Genomic DNA, 26,786 nt, shown 5'->3' with positions numbered 1-26,786 from the left:
GTAAATATACTTTTTCGTTTCAAAAACAACACACGCAAACAGGTACAATAATATAGTCCATTTTTGTTCTTCCTCCAATTGAAACTGCTTCCGTTCATCACATTCGTGACAAAGCATCGGCTATCCCGTTTTCTCGTCCTGCCAGATGCACTATTTTGAAATGAAATGTCTGTAACAATAAACTCCAGCGAAACAGCCTTGCATTGCTATTCCGGATTCGCTCCAAAAACGTCAATGGATTATGATCAGTATATATAATGGTGTCAGACGGATTGCTGGTCACATAAATGTGAAAATGTTGCAAAGCCAGCACCAAACTCAAAGTCTCCTTCTCAATCGTGGAATACTTTTTCTGGTGAGAATTCAATTTCTTTGAAAAATAACCAATAGGCCACTCTAGCCCTTCGTCGTCGTCTTGGAGAAGCACCGCACCTACACCCACATCACTCGCATCAACCGGCACTTTGAATGGTTTTGTATAATTTAGGATGGCTAACACAGGAGCAGTGGTTAACACAGCCTTCAGGCCGTCAAATGCCTGTTAACACTCCACTGTCCACTGGAATTTGTTACGCCCCTCCTTTCTATACCCTACCGGCAATACTACTTGATGAACCTCTGCCCACTTTTCATCTGCCTGCATATGTAAAGGTCTCCATTTTCTCATCAAGACATTACTTTTACGGTAATAACACTCTGGTATCCACTCCGATTCCTCTTCCGTATATGCTTTCTGATACATCCTTTTTATTTCTACATCTTTCTGTTGTAACTCCGCCAATTTACCTGAACTAAAAATATCCGCCTCATCCTCCACCTGTTCTTGTTCTTTTTCAACCATCTGATCAAAAATCGTATTCAAGCTGCTTTAATTCTTTCTCATGTTCCATTTGTTTAATTTGCAACTGAATTTTTGCCATTTCCAATGAGTCAAACTGTATCTCAGGCAACTTTAAATGCTTAGCCACTGCCATAATTACCTCCTCTTTTCGCATTTTGACAGGTAATGTTAACTGCAATGTTTTTGCCAAATCGAACAGTCTGCTTTTAGTCTCTGTCCGTAAGGTACTGCGTGTGACCGTCTCCACCCCCAAAAATTTCTGAGCCTCTGAAAGAGCCATTGTCCACAACACATTCCCTACTTAAACTAGAATGCCACACCTGAAAAGCAACTGCAATATGCTCACCCCTCACTGTCTTTAAGTTCACTAAGCCAATCCAATAGATAGACCTTTATCACACTCGAACCCCCAATTTGTTATGAACCAGGGTTTAGAGAACCCCAAAGTGTGTCAGCAAACAGCCTAAAACAAAAGTAAAAAGCTGGCCGACAGCCCAGCTCCACCCACTCTCTGGCATCACTGCAGTAATAAACACCCATTTCTTAAAGGTACTCTCAGATGACAGTTTTGAATGTGATTACTGAGCTGATAAATCAGCAAAAACGTGAAGTATCTGCTTTTGATAGTTAATGATCACTTTGAAGTTGAGTTAAGTAACTGCAGAGAAGAGCAAGGGGAGAAACTGAAACAAGATAATTAAAACTCCCAAATCCCAACTGAGACAGGAATCTTGGGCAACTGAAGGTAACTGTATCAGACAATTCTTGCTCTTAATGAATGGAAATTTTAAAGTTACATTTGTGAAACCCTTTGCATAAAAATGGGCAAACACTGTACATTTCTGTTTCAACTAATTAACAATATGGCAATATGACATTGATGGTATTTAGATGTATGTTGTGAGAGAAAATAAAATAGTTATAGTAATAGAATAAGATAGGAATTGTAATATTGAAAGGGCATGTATTATTCTTTCATGGATAATTGACCATACCACCCCCCACTCCCAACTATTTGGCTTGCAGCTAGACTTCAATTCCCCCGGAATCCCAAGGCAAAGAGCAACATTTCTCTTGGACGCTATTTCCATGCCTGCACTATTCACCAAGGAGTATTCACACATTCCCAGAATGGCGCTGCAATCATTAAGTTGCATATCCAATGATAAATCTATGAAGGGTTTTATTATGTATTTATTATCAAACAGATGCAGCCTATAGTGACATAACTAGAACCTTCTTTTCTAAAAGGAGAAAATATAAACCATTGACATATCATTGATAAAGAGATTTGTTAATTTAGGACACTGAGAGAGGGTATTTCCTTGTAACATCGTGCTGCTTTTTTACACTCCAACACAGTCTGATTCGGTCCACAGCAAAGTTCAGGATTAATTAACATTTTCAAAATCAACATTCAATTGGCCAGAATTTTCCAAATATTCCCCACTGGAAATTCTAGACCATTCTTTGCATTTCCTACAGGCTCAATTCCCTTTGGGATCAACTTGGCAATCTTCTCCCGCTCCAAGCTCCTAGTGATCCTCCACCCCTTCATCCCATTCAAATTGTTCACTCCTAATTTTCTCATCTTTGGCTAATGTCCTTGCCTCTGTGAAATATTTTCCAATTCCCATTCCTCAGCACAAAAGGTTGCCATCTTCCTTCCCCACCATGACAATGGTGGCACTCAGTCTCTGCTTATTCTCCCCTGCAGTGACATCGTTAATGGAATCTGGTGCCTAACACCCGGTCCCCGTGTTCTCAGGATTCACATTTAAGAGTGTCAAGACAACAGAGAAAGTTAGCCTGAGTTCTAATTGACCTGAAGACCTGCTTGGAATAGTTAGCCTCTAACCAACTCTGTGCGGTACAGCAATTTTAGTTGTTGGGCTGGAAGCGAGACGGTGGACCGAGAAAATAAATTACGTTGTGTCTGTTTCACGAGCGAAAAATGAGTGCCGACGGGCCTAATACGAATATATGCACTCATGCTGTGAAATACGGTATTGGGTAGGGTAGGGTGCCCTGTCCCATTATGTGGACACTGAGCCTTCTGAAGTTGTTTTCACAGGCAAAAGGCAGCTGGTCTTTACAGCGGCTTTTAGAGGCTAGCGGTAAAGCAGTTAAGTAAAAATTGACTCACCTGCCTGAATGCAGAGTCAGGAGGGGCACTCCTGCTCTTTCCAGTTTGACATCAGAAATGTAGACTCCAACCTCCCGCTGCAGTGGGCCACATCAAATCCAGCCCTTTGGACTATTCCTTCCATTTTGTGCTGTACACCACTAATAGTGGAAATACATATGTAAGTAGCATTTGGTGAGCTCAAAAAAAGAATTAATGTTTAATTAAATATTTAATTTAAAAGTGCCCTTGGCTGAATTACTGCCTTCTTGTTCTCATATTATAGGACAGATGATGAGTGTTATCAAAGAGTGGGGGGGGGGGGGGGAGAGTTATAAACAAGTGGATTGTAATTAAATCAGCTATAAGGAGGATTTATGTTCAATAAGAAGTTGCTAAAACACACGTTGAATTGAATGATCATTGCAATGTAATTGGCAGGCATAAAGTTTTGTTCTACTTTCTTCCTCGTTCTCAGGTATAGTTACAGGGAGGCCGATAATCTGTTAGTGTCGCACCTATGGAGTCGTTTTCATGTACAGATCTTAGTTGTGAGTGTAGTCAATCTATTCAACAATAGAGCCTTGCACACGTACCTTTGAGTCTGGTGCCCGTTGTAACGATCAGCTAACAGAAAACCTGACCGATTATTTTTCTCCCCCCACCCTTCCTTATTCTAGATGCCGTGATGCAATTTGTAAGACCCCAAATACCAACCAAGCTATTGAGTATTAAATGTGACCAAACAAATTGCTTCAGAACACAACTTATTGCAGTCGCTAAACTACAGCAGTGTGCAATGAGACAATCAATGGTTCAATGAGTCATAATATCATTGGTCACACTTGCTGAAATGTTTGGGTTAAATTGCTTAATAATATTCTGAGTTTTTATTATATTAAAAGTGTTATATAAATAAAGGTTGCTGGTGTAATTTCACTCAATCGCACACTGGAGTTTTGTTTCACGGAAGAGATTGTCAGTCTGACTCCAGTGAAATGTTCTATGTTCCATATATATGCTATCCATTATTTGTGGTTAACCACAATTCGGGTTAAAAAGTGTCAGCCTATGATATTAAATCAATGACATTAGACTACCACCAGAATTTCTAATCTGACCACATTGTGCTAACTTTACAAATGAAATTTTGGAGGCCAGTAGTTCCAAGAATGAGCAGATTGTTGCAAAGGCTCCAGTGAATGAGTGGCACTGAGCAGGCCACCGCTTGCTTGCTATACAAGGCTTATTTTGCACAACACTTTGATTTGGTGCTTTGATGGATTTTTCCATTGTTGAAGATTTTACCCTTGTCTTAAGGCTATGGCAATAACTGTGCCTAGAAGCTCCTTTTTGGGAGAGCAGGGCACATTTACTTCACGTGTGAACAGTAACATATAGTCATGCTGTTCATGTTCACACACACACAAACATATTGGCTAGCAGTTAAAGAAAGTGTCAGCAGTATAAAATAGATCCAAACTTCTTCCACGGTATGTAAAAATAAACAAGTTCACTGACTGAACCATGCTGTTCAGTAGACATGCTTTGACATGGCCTTTGACATTAATAAAAACTTGTATTTGCGTCGCACATATATTGTAGAAAACATCCTAAGCAACTTGATGGGAGTGTTTATTTTTATATGGGATGTAGGCAGTATATGCCAGGCCAGAATGTGTTGCCCAAGCCTTGAGTGGCTTGGTAGACTATTTCAGAGGACAATTAAGGGTCAATCACATTGCTGTGATCTGAAGTCACATGTAGGTCAGACCAGGTAAGGACAACAGATTCCCTTGCCTAAAGAACCTTAGTAGACCAGATGGTTTTATGGAGTGGATGGTAGTTTCTCGGTCACCATTACAAAGACTAGTTTTCAATTCCAGATTTTTGTTAATTGAATTTAAATTCCACCAGCTGCCATGGTTAATTTGCCTTTACACGCATTTTTAATTCAAAGCATGGTGATACAAGGAGCGAATGGAAGTCAGTGTGGACAGGGCAATTGGCAAACTGAACTTACTGCAGAACAGAATACAAGCGGCTGAGTTTTGAAGAAATCGGAGCTCATAAAGGATGAAAATCCAGCCTGAAGGACCCATACAGAAATGGACACAAGCAGGAGAAACTTGTATTTGTATAGCGGGGTCACGAGGTCATCCCAACGGATTTTTACAATTTACAGTCCCTATTATTATTTGTCGAGAAACCTAAAATCATGATTAAGAGTTTTAACAGCAATTGGGTTAAGGCGGGGTGGAGGTAAGGATTGTTTCAAAGGTGGAGGTACATGGTTTTGGTGATAGAAAGACAAGTGGACATGAGGTCCCACTGTGAGTTGGACAGGACGGCAAGATTTTACATAGTCTAACTCAGCCTGATTGGGGAAGTGGATGATGTGGGTTTTGGCCTTCAGTTGGATTCATTTAATCTTGGTTGGATGGAATCTTAACTCATCTTTGACTTGTGTCATGTGAATTTTTATTTTTCAGGTTTTAGAAGTTGAGAGCTATTTACTAATGCAGGGTTAAAATTTTGTATATTACCACAGGACTGTATCAGCTAAAATAGAGAATGGAAGACTAGTAAATATTGCCACCCGGTGGTTTGGCAGAGTAGTGAATGTACAGTCAACTTTCAGGAACCTCTGGCAAGCCCAAGTGACATTCATACAGATGAGGGCGACTACGCGGCGCATCGTAGCTACAATCATGTGATCCATCTTGATTGAGTCACCTCTTTTGCCTGCATCATCCTACCCACTAGATCTGTCTGTATGAAGATGTTCTTCCCAACATCAAGTCTCAGCTTTCCTTTCACCAGTTTTAACAGAACCCTTTGTTCTCGTACTCTGCTTATTAAATCTTATTGATGGTTCTTTAATATCATGTATGTACACACATATATACCCCCCTGTCTGACACCTTCTTTCAGTGTTAAAGAGTGGGGAGACAAGATAGGTTCAATTCCGGCTTGGGTCACTGTCTGGGTCTGCACATCCTCCCCATGTGTGCGTGGGTTTCCTCCGGGTGCTCCAGTTTCCTCCCACAGTCCAAAGATGTGCACGTTAGGTGGATTGGCCATGATAGATTGCTCTTAGTGTCCAAAATTGCCCTTAGTGTTGGGTGGGGTTACTGGGTTATGGGGATAGGGTGGAGGTGTTGACCTTGGGGTAGGGTGCTCTTTCCAAGAGCCGGTGCAGACTTGATGGGCCGAATAGCCTCCTTCTGCACTGTAAATTCTATGATAATTGTACAACTTTGAGGGGAGAACAGGAGGAGAGGGACCTTGGGTTTCAAGTGCATAATTCTCTGAAGGTGGCCAGACAAGTTGAAACAGTTGTTAAGAAGGTTGAAAGCATCCTTGGGTTTATAAAATAGAGGCATAGAGTATCAAAGCAAGGAAGTGATGCTACACCTCTCCAAATCATTGGCCAGACCACATTTGGAGTATTGTGGTCAGTTCTGGGCACCTTATTTAAGAAAGGATGCTAAAGCCGTGGAGGGTGCAGAAGAGATTTACTAGATTGATACCAGGATTGAGGAATTTTAGATACAAGGAAAGAGTGGAGAAATTGGGCTTGTTCTCCTTGGAGCAGAGAAGATGAAGAGGCGACTTTATTGAGGTGTTCAAAATTCTGAACAATAAAAAAAAAATTTAAGAGTACCCAATTTATTTTTTCCAATTAAGGAGCAATTTAGCGTGGCCGATCCTCCTATCCTGCACAGCTTTGGGTTGTGGGGGCAAAACCCACGCAAACATGGGGAGAATGTGTAAACTTCTCACAGACAGTGACCCAGAGCCAGGATCGAACCTGGGACCTCGGCACCGTGAGGCAGCCGTGCTACCCATTGCACCACCGTGCTGCCCAATTCTGAACAATTTTGGAATGGGTACAGATGGATATTCTGTTTCCACTAGTTGGTATGTCAGTGATGAGGGGGGTCACCATTTAAAGATGGTCAGCAAGAGTGAGATGAGGAGAAACATCTTTGCTCAAGAGAGTTGTTGGGATTTGGAATGCGCTGCTTGGGGGAGTGGTGGAGGTGGATTCCATAGGAGGTTTCAAAAGAGAGCTGGATATATATTTGACAGGAATACGGAGATAGGGCTGGGGAACGGGTCTAGCTAGGTTGCTTTTTTGGGAGCTGGAGCAGACACGATGAGCTGAATGACCTCCTTCTGTGCTGTAAATAATAAACAATGTGGGTGGGACTTTCCACATGTTTCCAATCATGTTTTCTCATTAATTATGATTCTTCTGGATGCATCCTAATTGTGGAAACTGACCTTAAGACATTTTTAACCTCATTATGATCATCAATACTGAATAAAACAAGTCTGTCAGAAATGTCCTCTTTAACCGAAGTAAAATGCTTTCAGATTATTGGAGTTTAAACCAGCTGGACCTCCCAAATTGTTTTTGTTATTTCAGGAGTCCTCATTAAATTGGAGTTGTTTTCCTTGAGTTTTTTGTTTAATTGTGATAAGTACACTGAAAAAAGTTTTCTTTTTTCTGCAGTATATTTTCTTCAATCCAGCTATATTTAGCTGTATTTTAATACTCAGTGACAGTGAAGATGTAAATTTACAACCTGTGATGTTTAGCAGATTGTCCCATCACCATTCCTTTTTTAACCCAAGCTTCCAGCTGCAGGGCGGAAATTGATGGTCTAAAGGAAATCCTTTTGGCAAACTTTCCCTATTTCCTTATCACTTGGTAGGTGTTAGCAGAGCGAGTGAAAGAGTTCCTACAGGTCAAGCCTGGCATTTGACATTCCGATCAAGTTCTAACATAGCAGCCAAGCTCCTGGGACATCCTCTTGTTAAACCAAATAGCTTAAGGTTCAGTGTGTTGTACATGATTGAGCCTGTTGATTTGTTTCATTCAAATCCCAGCAAGTGGCAACATCTGATTAGCCAAAAAGTGACTGTGCAAAGAAATTCCGATTGTGCTGGGAATTTAAATCCAGATTCATGGGCTCCCGCGACTAAGTGCCCACGCCGTTGTGAACGCCGTCGAGTTTCACGACAGCGCGAAACGGCCCCGATCGCGATCGATTCAGGGCCCGAAAATGGGCTAGGAACGGGGCCGCGAGGAACTCGGGGGGGCGTGGCGCGAAAGCAGCGTCGTAAGCGCACGACACCCGAATGACGCGGCGCTGCGCCATAAATGGCGCGATTCACGCACGGAAGGACCCAGGTGGAGGAGAAGGAGGAGAGATGGCTGAGCCCCGACGAGCCACACTGAGGTTCCGGGACACGGACCTGCACACCCTCCTCGATGAGGTTGAAAATCGAAGCGCCACCCTCTGCCCAAGACGTGGGCACCGCCAGCCATCCAGCACGGTGAGGCGCGGTTGGCGTGAAGTTGGCACCGCTGTGAGTGCTGTGGGGCACACCCCCCCGGTCCGGGGAGCAATGTCGGAAGGAGCTGCACGACCTCACTCGGGCTGCCAGGGTAAGTGCCATGAGGGTTCACCCGGGTCACAACCAACCCCACCCACCCGGGGCACGAGGGGCGGAAGTGGGGTGGGGGGAGGGGGGGTGTGGGGGGGGGGGGGTGGTGGTGGGCGGGTGGGGGGGTTCAGGGTGCACAACATTGTACTTGACCCACATGAGCACCGGGACCCCCCCTGGAGAGATGCCATGGCGTGGCTCCAACTGTCTCCTCACCCAACATTAATATAGCATATATCTGCACGCCCTGATGATACCCGCCTAATTGTGATGCTTTATCCAACCACCCCCAGCACAAGACAGTTCACAACCAACGTGAGCGTATGAGAACCGGAAGGGGTTCTCCTGTGCTGCAGCCCCTAAATGTTCATGAGCAGAGGGCCCTGGACCTCGCTGGGGGATCCGCGACCAAGTGAGACAACCCTGCATGTCCTCACCCCCCCCCCCCCAACCCGTCATCGTCCCCCTCACACCTGGCCACTGCACCCTCGATTCCCTCCCCCCTCACACTGGCCACTGCACCCTCGATCCCCTCCCCCTCACACTGGCCACTGCACCCTCGATCCCCTCCCCCTCACACTGGCCACTGCACCCTCGATCCCCTTCCCCCTCACACTGGCCACTGCACCCTCGATCCCCTCCCCCTCACACTTTGGCCACTGCACCCTCGATCCCCTCCCACCTCACACTCATGCCACTGCACCCTCGATCCCCTTCCCCCTCACACTGGCCACTGCACCCTTGATCCCTTCCCCCCTCACACTGGCCACTGCACCCTCAATCCCCTCCCCCCTCACACTCATGCCACTGCACCCTCGATCCCCTCCCCCCTTACACTCATGCCACTGCACCCCCAATCCCCTCCCCCCCCCCCCCCCCCTCACACACTGCCCCCACCTCCACCATACACCCGGCCCAGCGTGTCTAACGATCCCCGTATCGTTGTGTTCCGCAGGGCCAGCCGCCGAACGTCCAGGGTCGTCTCGGACAAGACACAGCCGACCATCTCCAACCTCAAGCGCACCCAGGGACGCACGCCAGAGGGTGGCAGTTGGTCGGACAGGAGGGCCGTCTTCTCAGTCTGGGACGCTGGACGGGGACGCACATATGACGGACAGAGACAATACTGAGGGGTGCAGGACGGACAGTGACGATGACGCACAGAGAACGGCCACACGGATTCACCTGGAGGGCAACATGACATGGGCCGCATGCACCTTGCGCCGGGCCATGAGGGGGACCAGGACACACCAGACATCCTAACATACGATGACCTTGAGTTAGCGGCACTGCTGTCTCCCACACCATCCACCATCGCAGAGACACTCACCTCGGTTGGGCAGATAAGTGATGAGGCTCCCGGGTCACGGTCTGGTGCGCACCACGCAGCCGAGCCGGTACAGCAGGTGGAGTTTGGAGCAGCCTAGGGGCTGGACGGTCGGAGGGCAGCCTAGGCCCAGCAAACAGCTGCCGCCCAGACGGTTCCCGGGTTCCTGGATGTACTTGACCCACCCGGACAACCGATGCATGAGGACACCGAGGGACTGAATAACAGGATGAGGGCCATCTTCCAGGACCTGCACACGCAGTTGGAAGAGTCCATTTGCGTCCAGGAGCAGGGAGTGCTGCCGCTCATCGCAGTCACCCAGGCCGACACCGAACTGGTGGCGACTGCGGTGGAGGCAATGGGTGAAGGGGTTTTGGCCATGGGTCAGGTTCTGCAAGGCGTTGGGCTTCACGTGCACGCGTCATCCATGGCCCAGGAGCGGGCTGCCCACTCACGGGTAGCCAGGCGCCAGAGCCAACACGACATTGCCGCCGCTCTCCGGACCCTGGCTGAGTCTCACCATGCCATGGCCCGGTCCCAGCAAGCGATGGCTCAGTCCCAGCAGTTAGTCGCGGAGAGCATAGACCGCCTGGAGCACGTGATGGATGGCGTAACGCACTCACAGGTTGAGCTAGCGCAGTCCCTGGCAGGAGTGTCGCAATCCCTGGGCTCCGTCTCTGCGAACATTCGGGCCGTGGTCGATACCGCTGCAGGCCTCCAGGACTGGCAGCGCCAGGTGTCGGTGGTGCAACGGGGCATGTCTCCGATCGCACCTCCATCCCACAGTGAGGCCCGGGGGCCACCGGGCTCCCCGAGGGAGGAGGTGGTTCTGGGGCCCGTCCCGGTACCTCCAGCAAGGGACGTCCCGGGACACTCGGCCTCCCCCCGTTCCGTCCCTGGCGCATCTGATGGGCAGCGGGCAGGGCAGGGTGGCACCATGCCCACCGAGCAGCCTGGCCCATCGAAGCCGGGCCGCCCCAGGAAACGCGTGCCGACGGGGAGCCATGTCGCAGGGCGTGATTCTCAGCAGTCCACCTCCACTCCTGCTGTACCATCTGGGGAGACACCTAGACGTAGTGGTAGGGCCCGTAAGGCAAAGAAGTTAGGCACATAATAAGTTGGCGCAGGTGCAGGGCACAGTTTAGTTGTAGGGGGTAGGGCATCTGTATGTGAATGTCACAAATAAACTCACTGTTGCACTTAACTTGTAAGACTCTGTGCTATGTCCGGTGCCAGGGGGCTCGTGAGGGTGACCGAGTGGTGCTGTGGTTAACGAGCGGTTCAACGTCGGTGCCAGATGTGCTGTCCCTGTCCCCCCTGCATCCCAAAATCGGACACCGTAGTCCTCGGCACTCCGACGCCAGCTACCCTGCACGGGCACTTGATGAAATGCCCGTTACGAAGGCTTTGACCACCGGAGTTCATGGTTCAGCTATAGCCATGAGTCAGACCTTGGCTGGCGAATCACAGCTCACAGTTCATCGCAGAGCGGGCTGTCACCATTCAACATGGCACTGATCACAACCGCTTACACAATCATCAATGTTGTGCAATCCCGTAGTGCCGCAGTGGTACAGTGATGTGGAATTGGTGCCGTGTACGCGGTGCGGGGGGAGGGGGGGGGGGGTGCAGTGTGGTTCCCGTGTGCAGGACTGACAAGTGGCAGTGTTCAGCGAATCCCTCCCCCACGGTGCGTGAACCGTGCGGCCACCAACGTGCCGCATGCCCGCTGTCCTCACCGGTGCCGTCGTGCAGCCTCCTGGGCGTAACGAGCAGCCGGGCAGTGTCTGTGTCCTGCTCCCCTCCCCCCACCCTGATGCGCCCCATCCTCCTCCTCCTCTTCTTCCTCCCCTTCGTTTGCATTAGCTCCAGTGCCGTTGGGGCCTCCCTCCGACTGCTCCACCAGTTCTTCTCCCCTCTGCATGGCAATGTTATGCATCGCACAGCAGACCACAACCATGCGACCGACCCTGTTGGGCCGGTACTGCAGGGCCCCTCCGGAGCGGTCCAGGCATCTGAAGCGCATCTTCAGCATGCCGAAGCACCACTCCACCACACCCCTGGTTGCTGCATGGGCCTCGTTGTATAGGCTCTCCGCGTTGGTGTGAGGCCTCCGTATTGGCGTCATCAGCCAAGACCTCAACGGATAGCCCTTGTCGCCCAGCAACCAGCCCCTCAGCCGGGGGGGGGGGCGTCCATCGAACATTGTGGGGATGAATGACTGTGCCAGAATGTAGGCGTCATGCACACTGCCGGGGTACTTTGCACACACGTGCATGATCTTCATGTGGGGGTCGCACACCACCTGAATGTTCATGGAGTATGCGCCCTTCCTGTTCATGAACACTTCCCTGCTGTCTGCAGGTGGGCGCATGGGGACGTGCACACCATCGATGACACCCTGGACCATCGGTATCCCGGCCACCTTGGCGAATCCACGTGCCCGTGCTTCCTGCTGTGCTCGGTCCTCGGGGAATTTAATGTACCTGTCCGCGATGGCGTACAAGGCATCGGTCACGACCCTGAAGCACCTGTGGACCGATGCCTGTGAAATCTCGGATAGGTCCCCGCTTGGCGCCTGGAAGGAACTGGTAGTGTAAAAGTTTAGGGCCACCGTCACCTTGATAGCATGTCCTCCATCCGTTCCAAGTGGTGTGACGTGCGCCACGAGGTGGCATATATGTGCAACCGTATCCCTGCTGAACCGTAGTCTCCTCCTGCATGTGATGTCCGGTAGGGCCTCGAACGACCTTCTATCATGGTACACCCTCGGCCTTGCTGGACGCCTGTGGCGCCCTGGCACCACCATCAGTGGCTCCTCCTCCTCCTCCCCCTCCCAAGCACTTCAATATCAGTGCCCGCTTCCTGTGCATTCCTCGCCGTCGGGGGTCAGTGTTCCCCTCGGCATTCCCCTCAGTCCGGGCCTGAGCGCCTGCGGCCTGCGCAGCGACAACGGGCCACTCCACGGCCAACGCCTCTGCTGCAGCAGCAACCGCTGCATCTGCAACTACTGTAGGCCATCTGAGTCTACGCTGCCGGGTGGCCACCTGCAGAGCTGCGGCTCCAACCACGGCAGTGAACATCGCTGTCTGGTTGGCATACATGGTGACCTGCAGGAGGGTGGTGGGGGGCAGAGAAACGACATGTTACACGGAGGTTCTTCCACACCTCGCCAGCCGGGTTGCATGGGATACCTGTGTGTCCTGGTGGCCTGATCGCGCTGCAGATACGCAGCCAGCCTAACACCGGGTCACTGTCTGCGTCCAACGGTCAGTTCACACCGTCCTCCTCACCAGTGTGCCAATCGCCTGTGCCCATCAGCTACACGACAACCTGTGGCAGTGTCCTCGTCACCGTCCTTCCATATCAGGGCGGCTGACATGTGGCATCCGCGGATGGACGACACCCTCCACTCCCTCCCTCACCCCTCCCACCTCCACTCCCTCCCTCACCCCCTCCCACCTCCACTCCCTCCCTCACCCCCCTCCCAGCTCCACTCCCTCCCTCACCCCCCCTCCCACCTCCACACTCTTCATCCCCCCCCCACCTCCACACTCTCCCTCGCCCACCTCCACCCCCCCCCCCACACCACCTCCACGCCCCCCCTACCCCCCACCCCCGTTGGCCGCAGCATTCTCGGGGAAGCCGACCCGGTCTGCAGGAGCTCCGGAACAGTCCACTCACCTCCTCACTGCTCAGCGTCAGCCAGCAAGACTGGCTGACAACTTTATTTACCAGATGTGAACCGTGACGGCCCATCCGGGCCAGAGAATAGCGGGGGTAGCGGAGAATAGCGGGGGTAGCGGAGAATCGCCATTTTGGGTGTCTCGGGCGATTCTCCGGCCTGCGGCGCACAGAACTCGACGGGGCCAATTTTGCCGCTTGGGTGAATCGCGGGAGGGCATTGGACCGGCCTCGCGTGGAAAAATGGCACGCCAGGCGATTCTCTCAACCGGCGCAGCATCGGGGAATCGCGCCCCATATTTCCCAAAAGGTGGGCGGGATTCTCCGGGCCTGCGCTGGGTCAGTGAATCGGTGGGGACGCGGGAAATTCCCGCCACGCCGCTTCATCGCCTGGACACGATTCTCCGGTGACCGGAGAATCGGTGCCAATCGCGCCCGCGTGGGAGCCTCTGAAAGATGCCCCTGCGGCGATTCTCCGCGGTCGACCGGCCGAACTGCCGCCGAGTTCCGCTGAGTCCCGCCAGCGTGGTTCCAACCTGGTACCACCCGGCGGGAGCTCGGACCCGTGGCCGCGGTGGACGTTCTTGGTGGGGGGGCGGGGGGATCTGACTCTGGGAGTCTAGGTCCGCGATCGGGGGCTTCCGATCGGCGAGCACCCGTGATCTGGAGGGGGCCTACCTCCTTCCACACGGCCCCCTGTAGGTCTCCGCCATGTTGCGCGGAGAGGGCAACCACGCGCATGCGCCGCCGCGGAGACAGCCGTGCGCGATCCCGTGCCAGCCGTGCAGGGCTGCCTTTTGGTGCCGGAGCAGCGCACCGCACTCGGCACCTGTGCTGGCCCCATGAAGACCGCTGAATCACTGGGCCAGGAGGTCCGTTGACGCCGGCGTACTCCACTCCGGTGTTTACGCCGGAGTCAACACTTGGCCGGGATTTCGGAGAATCCCGGTCGGTGTGTCTGTGAGACTTCAGAATAAGAATTGAATAACTGAGTGACACGGTGCATTTCCAGTGGTGCAATCTGGCAGTCTGTTCAATGAAGCCCTGGGGCATTTCTCGGAGTGGTTGCAAATTATTATTCAACAGTTTGTTGCAGTGAAAAAAGGATGCAGTCAAGTAAAATTATTATTACTTCAATTGAGATGGCATGATATATTAATTAGTTCCCTGGCGGTTCTCCATAACAACTTCTCGACCGACTTGCAAATTTCAGCACACTTTTCTCATGCAGTATATGTTATTGCTTCCTTTGAAATTTGGCATTCTAATAATAATAATAATCGCTTATTGTCACAAGTAGGCTTCAACTTCAATGAAATTACTGAGAAAAGCCCCTGGTCGCCACATTCTGGCGCCTTTTCGGGGAGGCTGGTACGGGAATTGAACCCGCGCTGCTGCGTTCTGCATTACAAGCCAGCTATTTAGCCCACTGTGCTAAACCAGCCCCTTTCCTGCACAAGAGACAAAGCTTCGACCACATGTCTCTTTTTCAGCAATACTCAAGTTTTTTGCTATCGATGGGCTATTTAATTCAGTTTGGTTAACGTTGCAAGATTATATCTTCCGATTCTCCTTTCACCATGCCCACCTTGATTGCTACTGGAACAATCCTATCCACTAATCAGTCAAAAAGGAAACAATAGCCACGACCAGTTAACTGCACCCATGTATAAAACCTAAGGAACAACCTAGTGTGGTGTTTCACAATACAATACATTGTCCGGTTGAAATGCCCGTCATGCACTCTTTTTTTGAGGACATCACCTAAATTTCAATTTATAAAATTTCCCTAGCCCAAGATTATCATAATTTCTTTTGTAAATCGGACAGTATTTTAGGAAGATCATTCATATTACTGAACAACAGAATTAACCATTAGTTGTGATATGTTTACACAGCACTTTGTCCAACTGTGCCCACGCTGTGGTGGCTCTGCTATACCCATTCTCCTGGCAGCACACCTTCATACCAGTGCTTCCGTCCTCCATGATTGATATTGTGTGCTGCCCGACGCCCTTCCTAGTGGGCCTGCTCTCCAGCTCACTCTCCAAACTGAAGGAACTTCCAGTGGAAGAGGTAAGACCACCTCCCTCTTTTTAGGAGGTACATTTCCTATCCGTAATGTCTATGGATTTGAGTGTTTTATTTGAAAGATATGAGATATTAACCTCTGTTTCTTACTTAATTTCTCCACATTGAAACTCTGATTACACGTCAGACATACATCGTTGGCTGTGAAGGGGACATCTTGAGTTCACACATGATGCTATATGAATAAAAGCTCTTTCTTTACTTGTAATGTAACTTCAGAATTAATCCAGGCAAACAGAGATGTGCTTAAGTACTGAGGTGATACATAGTTAGGTAAGAAATAAATAGTAAATATAGAAAAATGTCCTAAGGCACTTGGTAGAGTGCTTGAATGCTTGTGGCAGATGTCAAAGTCAACAGTTTTAGTTTTATAATTGTAAAGTGGGAGAAAATTGTGGCTCATTCCAAGACTAGATGGCAGCCAATAAATCTGAAAACAAGAGGGAATACGTGGATCACCAGAAGCAGCAGACAGGAAAGTTGGGTGATATCATCATACATGCCAATGCTGATCCCAGATTGGCAGATTAACCTCACCCCGGGGCAACATGAGGTAAAGGAGGGGCAAAGGATGGATGGGAACTGTTGCCGATGCTTTGGGTAAAGTCAGATAGCAGGAATAGATGAAAGTAAGAGTGTTCCACTGAGCTAAACAAGTATGAGAGTTGTTAAGAAGAGAATTAAATGGTTGACCATGCCAAAAGCTGCATTGAGGGAAAGTTGTCCAAAAATCTGAAGTGACAAAAAACAGGAAGTAAGTTGAAGGTAGAACTGGAGAGAGAGGTGCAAATAGAGAGGTCACGGGTGGGTTTTCTGAAGAAGAAAGTGGTGATAGTGCTTTTATAGAGGAATGCAATATCTAAGAAGGGGGAATTACTTACAATATCAGCTAACATTACAGCCAGAAGGAAAGTTAGGTAGACGACAGTTAAGTAGCAGTGTGACTAAGGGAGTAGGAGGTGGGTTTCATGGGTTTCCCAGTTGAACCTACTGTAATTTCCTCAACTTTTATTATCCTGAAACTAGTTTTAAAGTGGGGAAAAAAACATTTATCCTAGTTCTGGCTACTCTTAAAGAGCTGCTTTGTTTTGTCATGGGTAACATCCATTGAAGGTGTCTCATGAAGGGCTTGACGATTTAACATCATCACATGGGAGACAGTTGGCAATAAGATAAACATGATACAAAGCCCTTCACTAAAGTGCCAAAGGTACACTTCAAAAAGAAAAAATCTGGTTATGACAAAAATACAGAGCAATGTACTCAATGTCATGGCAGGAACACTATATATAAGGCAAAATGTTATCATTTATTTGTCTATGTGTCAACTCGGGCAGGAAAAGTCTGTTGGCTTATTTTTAAACATGTAACCAAAATAAACTAAGGAGGTGGGTCCACTACATCATGCTGGCGGGGCAGGCTTTGAATGAGTCCGCTCTGCCCAGCAACCTCAGCTCTTGACAGATGGGGCCCCAATGTCAGAATGATAAAAATAGACAGAAAGAACTGTTCACCCCTGCCATACCATGGACTCCCCCACCGCCAGCATTACGGAACCACCCCCCCACCTCCGCAGGCATGGTCTCCACCTCCATTACCACCACCCCTCCCACACACACGCACACACGGAACCTCACTGCCCCCTGGGGCAATGCCCAGACAGTGACAGGGGGTAATGCCCAAGCATTTCCAGGGCATCCTTCCCCGGCGGGTTCTATTTGCCAGTTCCCCGTTTTTAAAACCTGTTGTGAACTGCGCTGATGTCATGCTGTTAGGCGGGCTTTTCACATGAGAGAGATTACAATGGGGAAGCCCACTAATTATATTCAACTGTATTATAATGGCAATGTGGGGTCAATCAAGTGGAGAGATTCTGACGGCGTCAAAGCCGTTTTGGTTCTCCCGCTCGATTCTCCACCCCCTCTGCCATTCCTGCCCACTGAAAAAATGTATTTACAGACTAATGATCACGTGGAAACCTATAGATTAAATTGTCCCACCCTACTATCGAAAGAGGATTGTGTGCTGGTAATCCAACCACAGGATGGTATGAAGAGATTACATCAATCATAACATACAGGGGTAATTATGGATTATCATAGTTGCCACCCAATTTTTTACTGGATAATTCAGAAACTATAGCTGTGCAGCAAATGGCCAATTATACAAATGAATGCCATTGGCAGGGAACCTTCCTAGCCAAATATACACATCAGGAAATAATGGGCACACTGCCCACGTTTTTCTGTCCACTTAATAGTGAACAGGAATGCGATTTTTAACGTCATCTGACAAGTTTATGCAGGGATCACAGGCAGCATCTGTGGTACAATATAGTCAAGTACCTGACATGAAAGTGGTGGCAAATCTAGCTGTGGGACTGGCATTTTGTAAACAGGTTAAGGTACAGCATCAGTTTAAATTCAGAACGTTGCTACTGTTGAAGCAGTTTGGTGAACCAATGCAAATAATTCATCTTAAAATTGTGTTAAAGATCTAATGCCCTTCAGTACTTTTTTGTGAATATGTAGGCCACCATGTTGGACACCCAGTTTAGCACAAACCTTGAATAAACTGCTTATTTGTTCTGAATTCTGATAGTGGGCCTTACAGGCTTCATTTGTGCAGGAAGTCAAGGGGAAGTATTTAATCTTGTGTGGGGGTCAGGCAGAACATTTTTATTTAAAGAATCTGCTGATGTATAAGTGATCGTATATTCTACAAAATTCTTTCCATCAGGCACTAATGGTTGATCTAGGAGCAGATCGTTTCCTCCGACAGGTAAGATTCAAAGTAGAAATATCCCTGTACCAGCACCAATCTATGAACTATTTGTGTATTAATAATTGGAATTGGAATATTATCTGTTGAGGACTGTATGTTCTTTACAGGTTTACGATTAAAAATAAACCTGTTGTAGGGAGTGCGACTGGCTGGCACATTGGAATACTGGTCCCTATTGGCAATGAGCAATGGCAAGCTGGTTCATTCCCACATTCTCTTGGGTTTCAATCCGGCCGTATCATTATGGAAAGGGAGAAAGTGGGGAGGACAACAAAATAAGTTTACATTAACATTGCTCTTGCATGCTCCCTACTACCTGGCTGAAAATATATTTTGCAGTGCTCTAAGTGCCCATGAGACAATGGTATAGAATGTGGATATAGGTCAGGAGTAGGGATGTGTGGTAGTATGCATTAGGGGTCATGTGGGACTGTGAAGCCGTGATGCTGTTGGCTGACAGATCCCGGGTCCTGGTTGGCTGTTGATCCCTAGCTCCGCCCTGAAGGCGGAGTATAATAACCTGGGCTTTTCCCCGCAGCTCCAGTCTGTTGCTGAACTGCTGGGAACAAGTCACGCTTAATAAAGCCTCATCGACTTCACCTCTATTCGTCTCTCTCGTAAGTCATTGTGCGCTACAGGATGTTCGCTGATGATCGCACACTGTTCAGCACCATTCGCAATGCCTCAGATACTGAAGCAGTCCCTGTACACGTGCAGCAAGACCTGGACAACAGTGAGGGATTGGGCTGATAAGTGGCAAGTAACATTTGTACCACACGAGTGCCAGTCAACACAAAAGAATCTAACCACCTCCCCATGACATTCAAAGTCGTCGCTGAATCTTCTACTATCAACATCCTGGGGTTTCATTGACCAGAATCCGCAAGGACTAGTTACATAAATACTGTCGCTGCAAGAGTAGGTTCGAGACTGAGAATTCTATGGCGTGTAACTCACTTCCTGACTCCCTAAATTAAGGAAATTCAAGAAAATTACCAAGAGATGTTGGGAAGTTCAGCTGTGAGGTGAAAAAGGTTTAGAGGTGGGTGATGTTACAACGGTGCATGAGCCCTCGCCACCCTCCCCCCACTTCCTTACAAAGTCTCGCCATCCACATTGTCCCGCTGGTCTTTGTCAGCCCAGCCCCCTCAACACACCGGCCTCAAGTTGCACTCCTCCCCCGGTCGCACTTTGGACCTTTGTTGTGGTGGCTCCATGAGTTCTGTGGCACAGTGCTGTCCAGGTAGATACTGGTGTTTGCCACCAAGGGAAAAGAGACCCCTATATTCCCCAATCCCAGGTGCTGTACTGATCCGACTCAATGACACAGGAGAGTCCATGGGTCCTGCAGCACGATGCTGACAATGAAGACCAGCTCAGCAGGCGATGGAGAGCAGAGAGCAGGAACCAATCTCCCCTGACAGAGTAGTGAACAGTGCATCAGGAGCAGCAGGGGACTATGGCCAAAAGACTTTGTCGCACTCACCTGGAAGTGTCTGGTGAACTGTGGACTATCTTGTGCATGTGACCCTTAAGCAATCAAGTTTTTGACTGACGTAATTTCATGCTGGCGCAATGGAAGATTGGCAGGTCTGATGGGATGCTGGTGGGCAGATGTTTTAATGAGCAAAAGAATGCAAATTGCATCCATGCCCCCAGCCAGCGAGAAGAGTGACCTGTCATTAACCCACCATTGGGAGAATGTGATTTTACGCCGGCAGGTTCACAACGTTTTGGCTCCCACTAGATTCTCCACGTCCACCTGGCAGAAAACCCACCGCAAGCGGGTTGAGAGAATTTTGGCCCTAGAGTTCTTTTACTCACCTGGGGGAATCAAAGGAATTTACCAGGCTTTTCTCATTGACCTCAGGGTTTTATTTTGATTTTTCGTGCCTCCAGGGAAATGACATAACTCCTGCTGGTTCAGGAGTATCAGAATCATGATGCATTAGGCATCACAACTCTATGGAATAGTGAATATTTCCCACTCAAACATTTTTGTGTGCTTCTTTCTTACTGGAGTTCAAGAAGTCTTGTCAAATAATGAACACAATTAAATTCTTCAACAGCAAATACAACAGCTTTTTGTCCTGTCCTGTCCTGTTCAAAATTGAATTTAACTTTATTAATGGCTGCTTATGTCAGAACTTTTGTAAGCACCCACTTGTGAGAAGACTCACCTGCTGTTCCCTGCCTTTTCCCATTAAGCTCCTCAATGAACATCTGTTAAACCTTTGCAATGTTTCCTTACAGAAAACTCAATAATGCTTCAAATGTAAGTTGGAGACCAGGGGGCGTCATTCTCCGACCCCCCACCGGGTTGGAGAATCGCCGGGGGCTGTCGTGAATCCCGCCCCCGCCGGTTGCCAAAGTCTCCGGTACCGGATATTCGGCGGGGGCGGGAATCGGGCCGCGCCGGTTAGCGGGCCCCCCCGCTGGATTCTCCGGCCCGGATGGGCCGAAGTCCCGCTGATAAATTGCCTGTCCCGCCGGCGTGGATTAAACCACCTTTTAAACGGCGGGACAAGGCGGCGCGGGCGGGCTCCGGGGTCCTGGGGGGGTGCGCGGGGCAATCTGGCCCCGCGGGGTGCCCCCACGGGGCCCACCGATCCGTGGGCGGGCCTGTGCTGTGGGGGCACCCTTTCCCTTCCGCCTCCGCCACGGTCAGCACCATGGCGGAGGCGGAAGAGACTCCCTCCACTGCGCATGCGTGGGAAACTGTCAGCGGCCGCTGACGCTCCCGCGCATGCGCCGCCCGGGGATGTCATTTCCGCGCCAGCTGGCGGGTCAACAAAGGCCGTTTCCGCCAGCTGGCGGGGTGGAAAATCCTCCGGCGCCGGCCTAGCCCCTCAATGTTGGGGCTCGGCCCCCAAAGATGCGGAGCATTCCGCACCTTTGGGGCGGCGCAATGCCCGTCTGATTGGCGCCGTTTTGGGCGCCAGTCGGCGGATATCGCGCCGTTTCGGGAGAATTTCGCCCCAGATGTCATCAATACACAATTAACCATTCAGACCGTCTTGTGGGCGATAACATTCTTTACAGGCCTGTGCCAAACTTACAACTCTTTGCAATGAGATAAACCAGTTCCTTCACCTCAAAAGGGACATTATTGTAAATTGCCCTAAATATACAAATCATTAAGGTAGTTTGATTAAAGAGACAGATTAAATTTTGAAGTAAATGCAATGAACAGGTCAAACTATATCAGAGATCCCCTCTTAGGCACCAATTGCCTGGCATCCATGCTACATATGGGGTGGGGGGGAGGTGAGGTGGTGGGGGGCTCTCCATGCAATACTTTTTTATTTATTAGATTGATGGTTAAGGCTAGGTTTAGAAGTAGAAACTAAAAACATTATTGTAGGGCAAACTTTAGTATAAATGCTAAGGAGTATTTTTGGTGCCAAAATGTTGTTCTGTAGTTCAACAAGCAGGAATTTTAAAGTGTGTCCTATATCTCTACAGAAGCAATGGTCCTCTAGACAAGTAGTAATCTTTTTGTAGTTGAAGAAGAACACTGCTTAATTTTTGTCATAACTTACTATTATTTTAGTAAATGACACTTTTGGATGATGACAGTACCCCAGACGGTACTCTAAACAGAAATCATAGAATTTAGAGTGCAGAAGGAGGCCATTCGGCCCATCGAGTCTGCACCAGCTCTTGGAAAGAGCACACTACCCAAGGTCAACACCTCCACCCTATCCCCATAACCCAGTAACCCCAGCCAACACTAAGGGCAATTTGGACTGTCTTTGGACTGTGGGAGGAAACCGGAACACCCGGAGGAAACCCATGCACACACGGGGAGGATGTGCAGACTCCGCACAGACAGTGACCCAAGCCATAATCGAACCTGGGACCCTGAAGCTGTGAAGCAATTATGCTATCCACAATGCTGCCGTGCTGCCCTTACTTATCGTCACAAATAGGCTTCAATGAAGTTACTGTGAAAAGCCCCTAGTTGCCACATTCCGGCGCCTGTTCGGGGAGGCCGTTACGGGATTTGAACCCGCGCTGCTGGCCTTGTTCTGCATTACAAGCCAGTTGTTTAGCCCACTGTGCTAAACCAGCCCTATAAATGAAGTAACAACTTTTATTTGAAGAATGTGAAGGGAGCAGCAGAGTGGATTAAATATTTTTTTGATTTTGTGATTATTTAGATGGATGATGAGGACTCGCTGTTACCACGGAAACTGCAGGCTGCTCTGGAGCAGGCTCTGGAGCAAAAGAATGAGTTTGCCAATTTCGATTCAGACAGTGATTCAGACGATGGTGAGGAATTAGTTCAATTGTTTCCTTCGAACAATTTACAAACAGCCATTTTTCTCCAAACTTAATTCCTTTTGATATGTGGAGGTGTTTAGATTAGGTGTGGACAATATTTCATTGAAAATTAAATCAGAATAAAAATTCAAATACCCAAAAGGTGGGGGTAAGCAAAACTCTGGCCTAATACATTTATTAGTGAAGGCCCAATAGTTTTTATAGGTTATATACATGAGCAATTGACAATAAGATTAATTGAATTACTGCAGTCATACTTTATTTACATTGCACCACTACAATTTCTGGTGCCCCTGATTTGAATAAAGAACAAAACACTCCAATCCAGATGCACCTAAGACAGGGTGGCACCGTGGCACAGTGGTTAGCACTGCTGCCTCACAGCGCTGAGGACCCATGTTTGATCTCGGCCGGCTCACTGTCTGTGTGGACTTTGCACATTCTCCCCGTGTCTGTGTGGGTCTCACCCGCACAGCCCAAAAATGTGCAGGGTAGGTGGATTAGCCACGCTAAATTGCCCCTTACTTGAAAAAGAAATGAATTGGGTACTTTGCATGTATATTAAAAAAATAATGAACCAAAGACAGAGAATGCTGGAAATGCTCCACCAACCTGGCAGCATCAGTGGAGAATTGCTCTTCCCACGTGCCGTTCCTTGAAGCGCTGTCTGAGCAATCATGTCAACAGCTGCCATCTGGTACAACTGGCTACAGTTTGCTCGCCAAGGTGCCGGCAGAAGGTGGCCACGAATTTCATAAAACCCAACAGCCGGCAAAAGGCTGCAAACCTTGACACGTGGAAACAAAATGAGTTGAAAAATCTGTGAATTAAATCAGTATATCCATAATTGGAAATTTTGTAGGGCCTCCATCATTCTCCAACCGTGCCCCCAGCCGTCCACACTTTCCGAACTGTCAGCAGGGAACTGACACGTCCCACCGAATTTAAGACCATAATTTCTATTGGAGGAAAAGAAAACATAAAATGGGGAAATACAATGTCGAATGCACATAATTGATGATGTATTCTGGTTTAATTTTAGTATTTATTCTCAATAATTGATGGTTGTGTAATCTATGGAAAATAAAAATAAAGTGACTTTATTTTCAGCATACCAACCAGACTATCAATTACTCAAAGACTTCATCGACAGTCACTCGCGCACATCAATCCTCCCCCTCTGGATCCACTTATCAGAGGCATTGTACTCACTCAAGTCTCCACTCCGTCGTGCACACAGCCCTCTCTCTTCCAACCCCCTAGTTCATTCTGGCTCTCGTTTACCTCTCATCACACCCCCACCTCTTCAGTCAGCCAATGTTCTGACCTGGCAATCCAATTTTTCATTCTCCTCAATTCAAATTTGCACAATTTCCTCCACATCAGTCCACGCTGCTCTCTTCTGCATCTCCCATCAATTCAGGCTGATGTTTTCCCCCTTAATTCGTTCTTTGTAAATATTACACTTTTCAACCTCCTCCAGTAAAGTGCCACTCAAGCTTCCCTCTTCCTCCCCCAAGAGCATGAGCATGGTTCTTGCAATCAGCGACGAGGTGGAGGCCTTGGCCTCCTGTTAATATTGCTTTTAGAGCTGTGGGTAGGAGGGGAGCTGGGGGTTTCTAGGTTGGGATGGGGGGGGGGGGGGGGGGGGGTGCTGAGGGTCAAAGGATTGCGTAGAGTGAGAGAGGAACTGGGGATGTGTGGTCAGTGAAATGCTGGGGATGCCAAAGGAGCGGGTGTGATTTAACAATCGTGATGGTTTAAAGGGAGAGACAGTGCTGTAATGGTATTGTCTTTGAGCTTGTAATCCAGAAACCAAGGCTAATAATCTGGGAAAATGGGTTCACATCAAACCATGGCAGCTGGAATTGAAAGCCAGTCTCTGCAAACTATCATTGTTTGCTGTAACAACCCATCTGGCTCACTGATGTTCTTTATGGAAGGAAATTTGTTGTCCTTACCTGGTCTGGCCTACATGTGACTACAGATCGACAGTAATGTGGTCGACCCATAACTGCCCTCCAAAATGACTTAACAAGCCATTACGTTTGAGTGCATTTAGGGGTGGGTACCAAATGCTGGCCTTGCCAGTGACGCCCACATCCCATCAAAACATAAAACGTAAGGTGGCCCTGAGCAGGCTCTGCGCCAGTTAGGCACAGCCTTAAAAAGAATCTGTGCAAAAAGTCATGCAACTGCAGGGCAATCAGCCCACGTTTTTGTGGCACCATCAGTGTGCACTCGGGTGCACTGACCCTTTCTTCTTATGTTCCTTATCATCCATTTCCCCCTTCCCTCAATGTCATCTATTTCTCTCAGTCATTGGCACCCATTTCCCCATTTTGATTCCATCCACTTATCCAACTCCATTATTGCTCTTTCAAGTCTGGAACGTATACCTCTCCTCTTAATCCTGTTATCTGGATAAATGTGAAGATTGCAGCCTCTATGCACTGTGAGCAATGCTATGCATTGTGGTGACAGTTCCTGCTGATAGCATTGGGAGTGACACCAAAGGAGGGCCTGAATCTGTGTTTTAGCAGCAAGACTTGGGGAGGTGCAGAACTTTCAACATTGGAATAGGAATATCTGCAAACACTGACACAATGTCCAGTCCCCAAAAAACACTCCAATGTGGGAATCACCTATGATTCAAACAAGAAACATAATAACATTATTGATAAGGGTTGAGAACCTAAACCACTGTAATGAAGTTTGTAATTTTAAAAACTTTTACTTTGTCTCCACCCCAGCAGAGTGCAACACACTGAGCAATCTGGTCTCGGAAGCCTTCATTCGCTTCTTTGTGGAAACTGTCGGCCATTATTCTTTATTTCTGACGCAAAATGAGAGGAATGAACGAATATTCCAAAGAGAAGCTTTCCGCAAGTCAGTGGCATCCAAGAGTATCCGGCGGTTTCTAGAGGTCTTCATGGAGTCGCAGATGTTTGCTGGATTCATACAGGACAGAGAACTGCGAAAGTGCAGGGCAAAAGGTAGAGCTGAAGCATCTAAGGGCATTTAGCCCTGCACTGATATCATCACAATACACTTCACAATGTGCACATTCTAGACTTGTCTCTTTCTTTTCACTTACTGTGCCAAGATAATTTAGAAGTTTATTACTGAATATGATATGCTTTAATATGGCCATTAATTCATGGGGCTAGCACAGTGGTTAGCACTGTTTCTTCACAGCGCCAGGACTTGGGTTTGATTCCCGACTTGGGTCATTGTCTGTGCGGAACCTGCACGTTCTCCCTGTGTCTGCGTCAGGAATTTCGCGAACACCCGGCATCTGCGTGACCTTCCATTCCAACAAGATCCGTCTCCGGGCTACCAGGGAGGCAAAGGCCAAGACGTCGGCCTCTCTCGCCCCCTGGACTCCCGGGTCTTCCAACACTCCGAAAATCGCCACTTCTGGACTCAGGACCACCTTCACCTTAAGTACCTCAGACATAATGTCAGTAAACCCCCCGCCAGAATCCCTCCAGCTTCAGACAAGCCCAAAACATATGGACATGGTTTGCGGGAACCCCGCGCACTGCCGAAACCTATCTTCCACCCCCTCAAAGAGCCTGCTCATTCTGACCACCTATGAACCGCTTTGAATTGAATAAGACTAAGCCTAGCACATGAAGAGGATGATTTCACTCTCCTCAAAGCCTTCTTCCGTAACCCAGCCTCCACCTCCCTCCCCAGCTCTTCCTCCCACTTCCGTTTAACATCCCAATTTGGGGCTCCTTCCCAGTCCATTTATTCCTTATAAATCTCTGACACCCTACCCTCGCCAACTTCTGTTTTCAACAACACCTTGTCCTTCAGTCCCGGGGATGGCAGGTCGGGAAAGGATGGCACCTGCTTCCAAGCATAATCCCGCACCTGTAAGTACCGGAACCCATTCCCGCTGGACAACTCTTCCACATCCAGTTCCTCTAGGCAAATGATTCCCACAGATCGGTGCCCAGACTGCGGCACCTCCAACCTCAGGGGCTACCGCTACTGCACCCACACTCTCAGGGCCACCACACCACCAGGCTTGTGGAGTACCTGGCAAGTGAGAATGGCAGAGGCGCCGTCAACAATGCCCCTAAACTAGTGTCCTTACAAGAGGCTGCCGCCATCCGCTCCCACATCGACCATTCCCCCACTACTCACTTCCTAACCATGGCTATATTTGCTGCCCA

General features: G+C 48.7%; 1 protein-coding gene across 10 annotated transcripts in view; it reads left to right on the top strand.

Annotated features, from left to right (window-relative positions):
- Positions 1 to 26,786, top strand: part of dennd2b (DENN domain containing 2B) — a 570,638-nt gene that overhangs the window by 524,377 nt on the left and 19,475 nt on the right. For 8 of the 10 annotated variants that reach the window (XM_072466472.1, XM_072466475.1, XM_072466473.1 and 5 more), the window contains 4 exons: positions 15,336 to 15,513; positions 18,268 to 18,309; positions 22,476 to 22,587; positions 25,353 to 25,595. In XM_072466472.1, the coding sequence (XP_072322573.1) occupies positions 15,336 to 15,513; positions 18,268 to 18,309; positions 22,476 to 22,587; positions 25,353 to 25,595 (575 nt within the window). The remainder of the gene's footprint in view (positions 1 to 15,335; positions 15,514 to 18,267; positions 18,310 to 22,475; positions 22,588 to 25,352; positions 25,596 to 26,786) is intronic. The other 2 variants (XM_072466476.1, XM_072466469.1) reach the window with 1 other exon arrangement.

This window comes from Scyliorhinus torazame, chromosome 10, assembly GCF_047496885.1.
Source record: "Scyliorhinus torazame isolate Kashiwa2021f chromosome 10, sScyTor2.1, whole genome shotgun sequence".
Taxonomy (NCBI): Eukaryota; Metazoa; Chordata; class Chondrichthyes; order Carcharhiniformes; family Scyliorhinidae; genus Scyliorhinus; species Scyliorhinus torazame.
The sequence above is the reverse complement of the archived record's forward strand: the minus strand, read 5'-3'. Positions and strand labels throughout refer to the sequence as shown.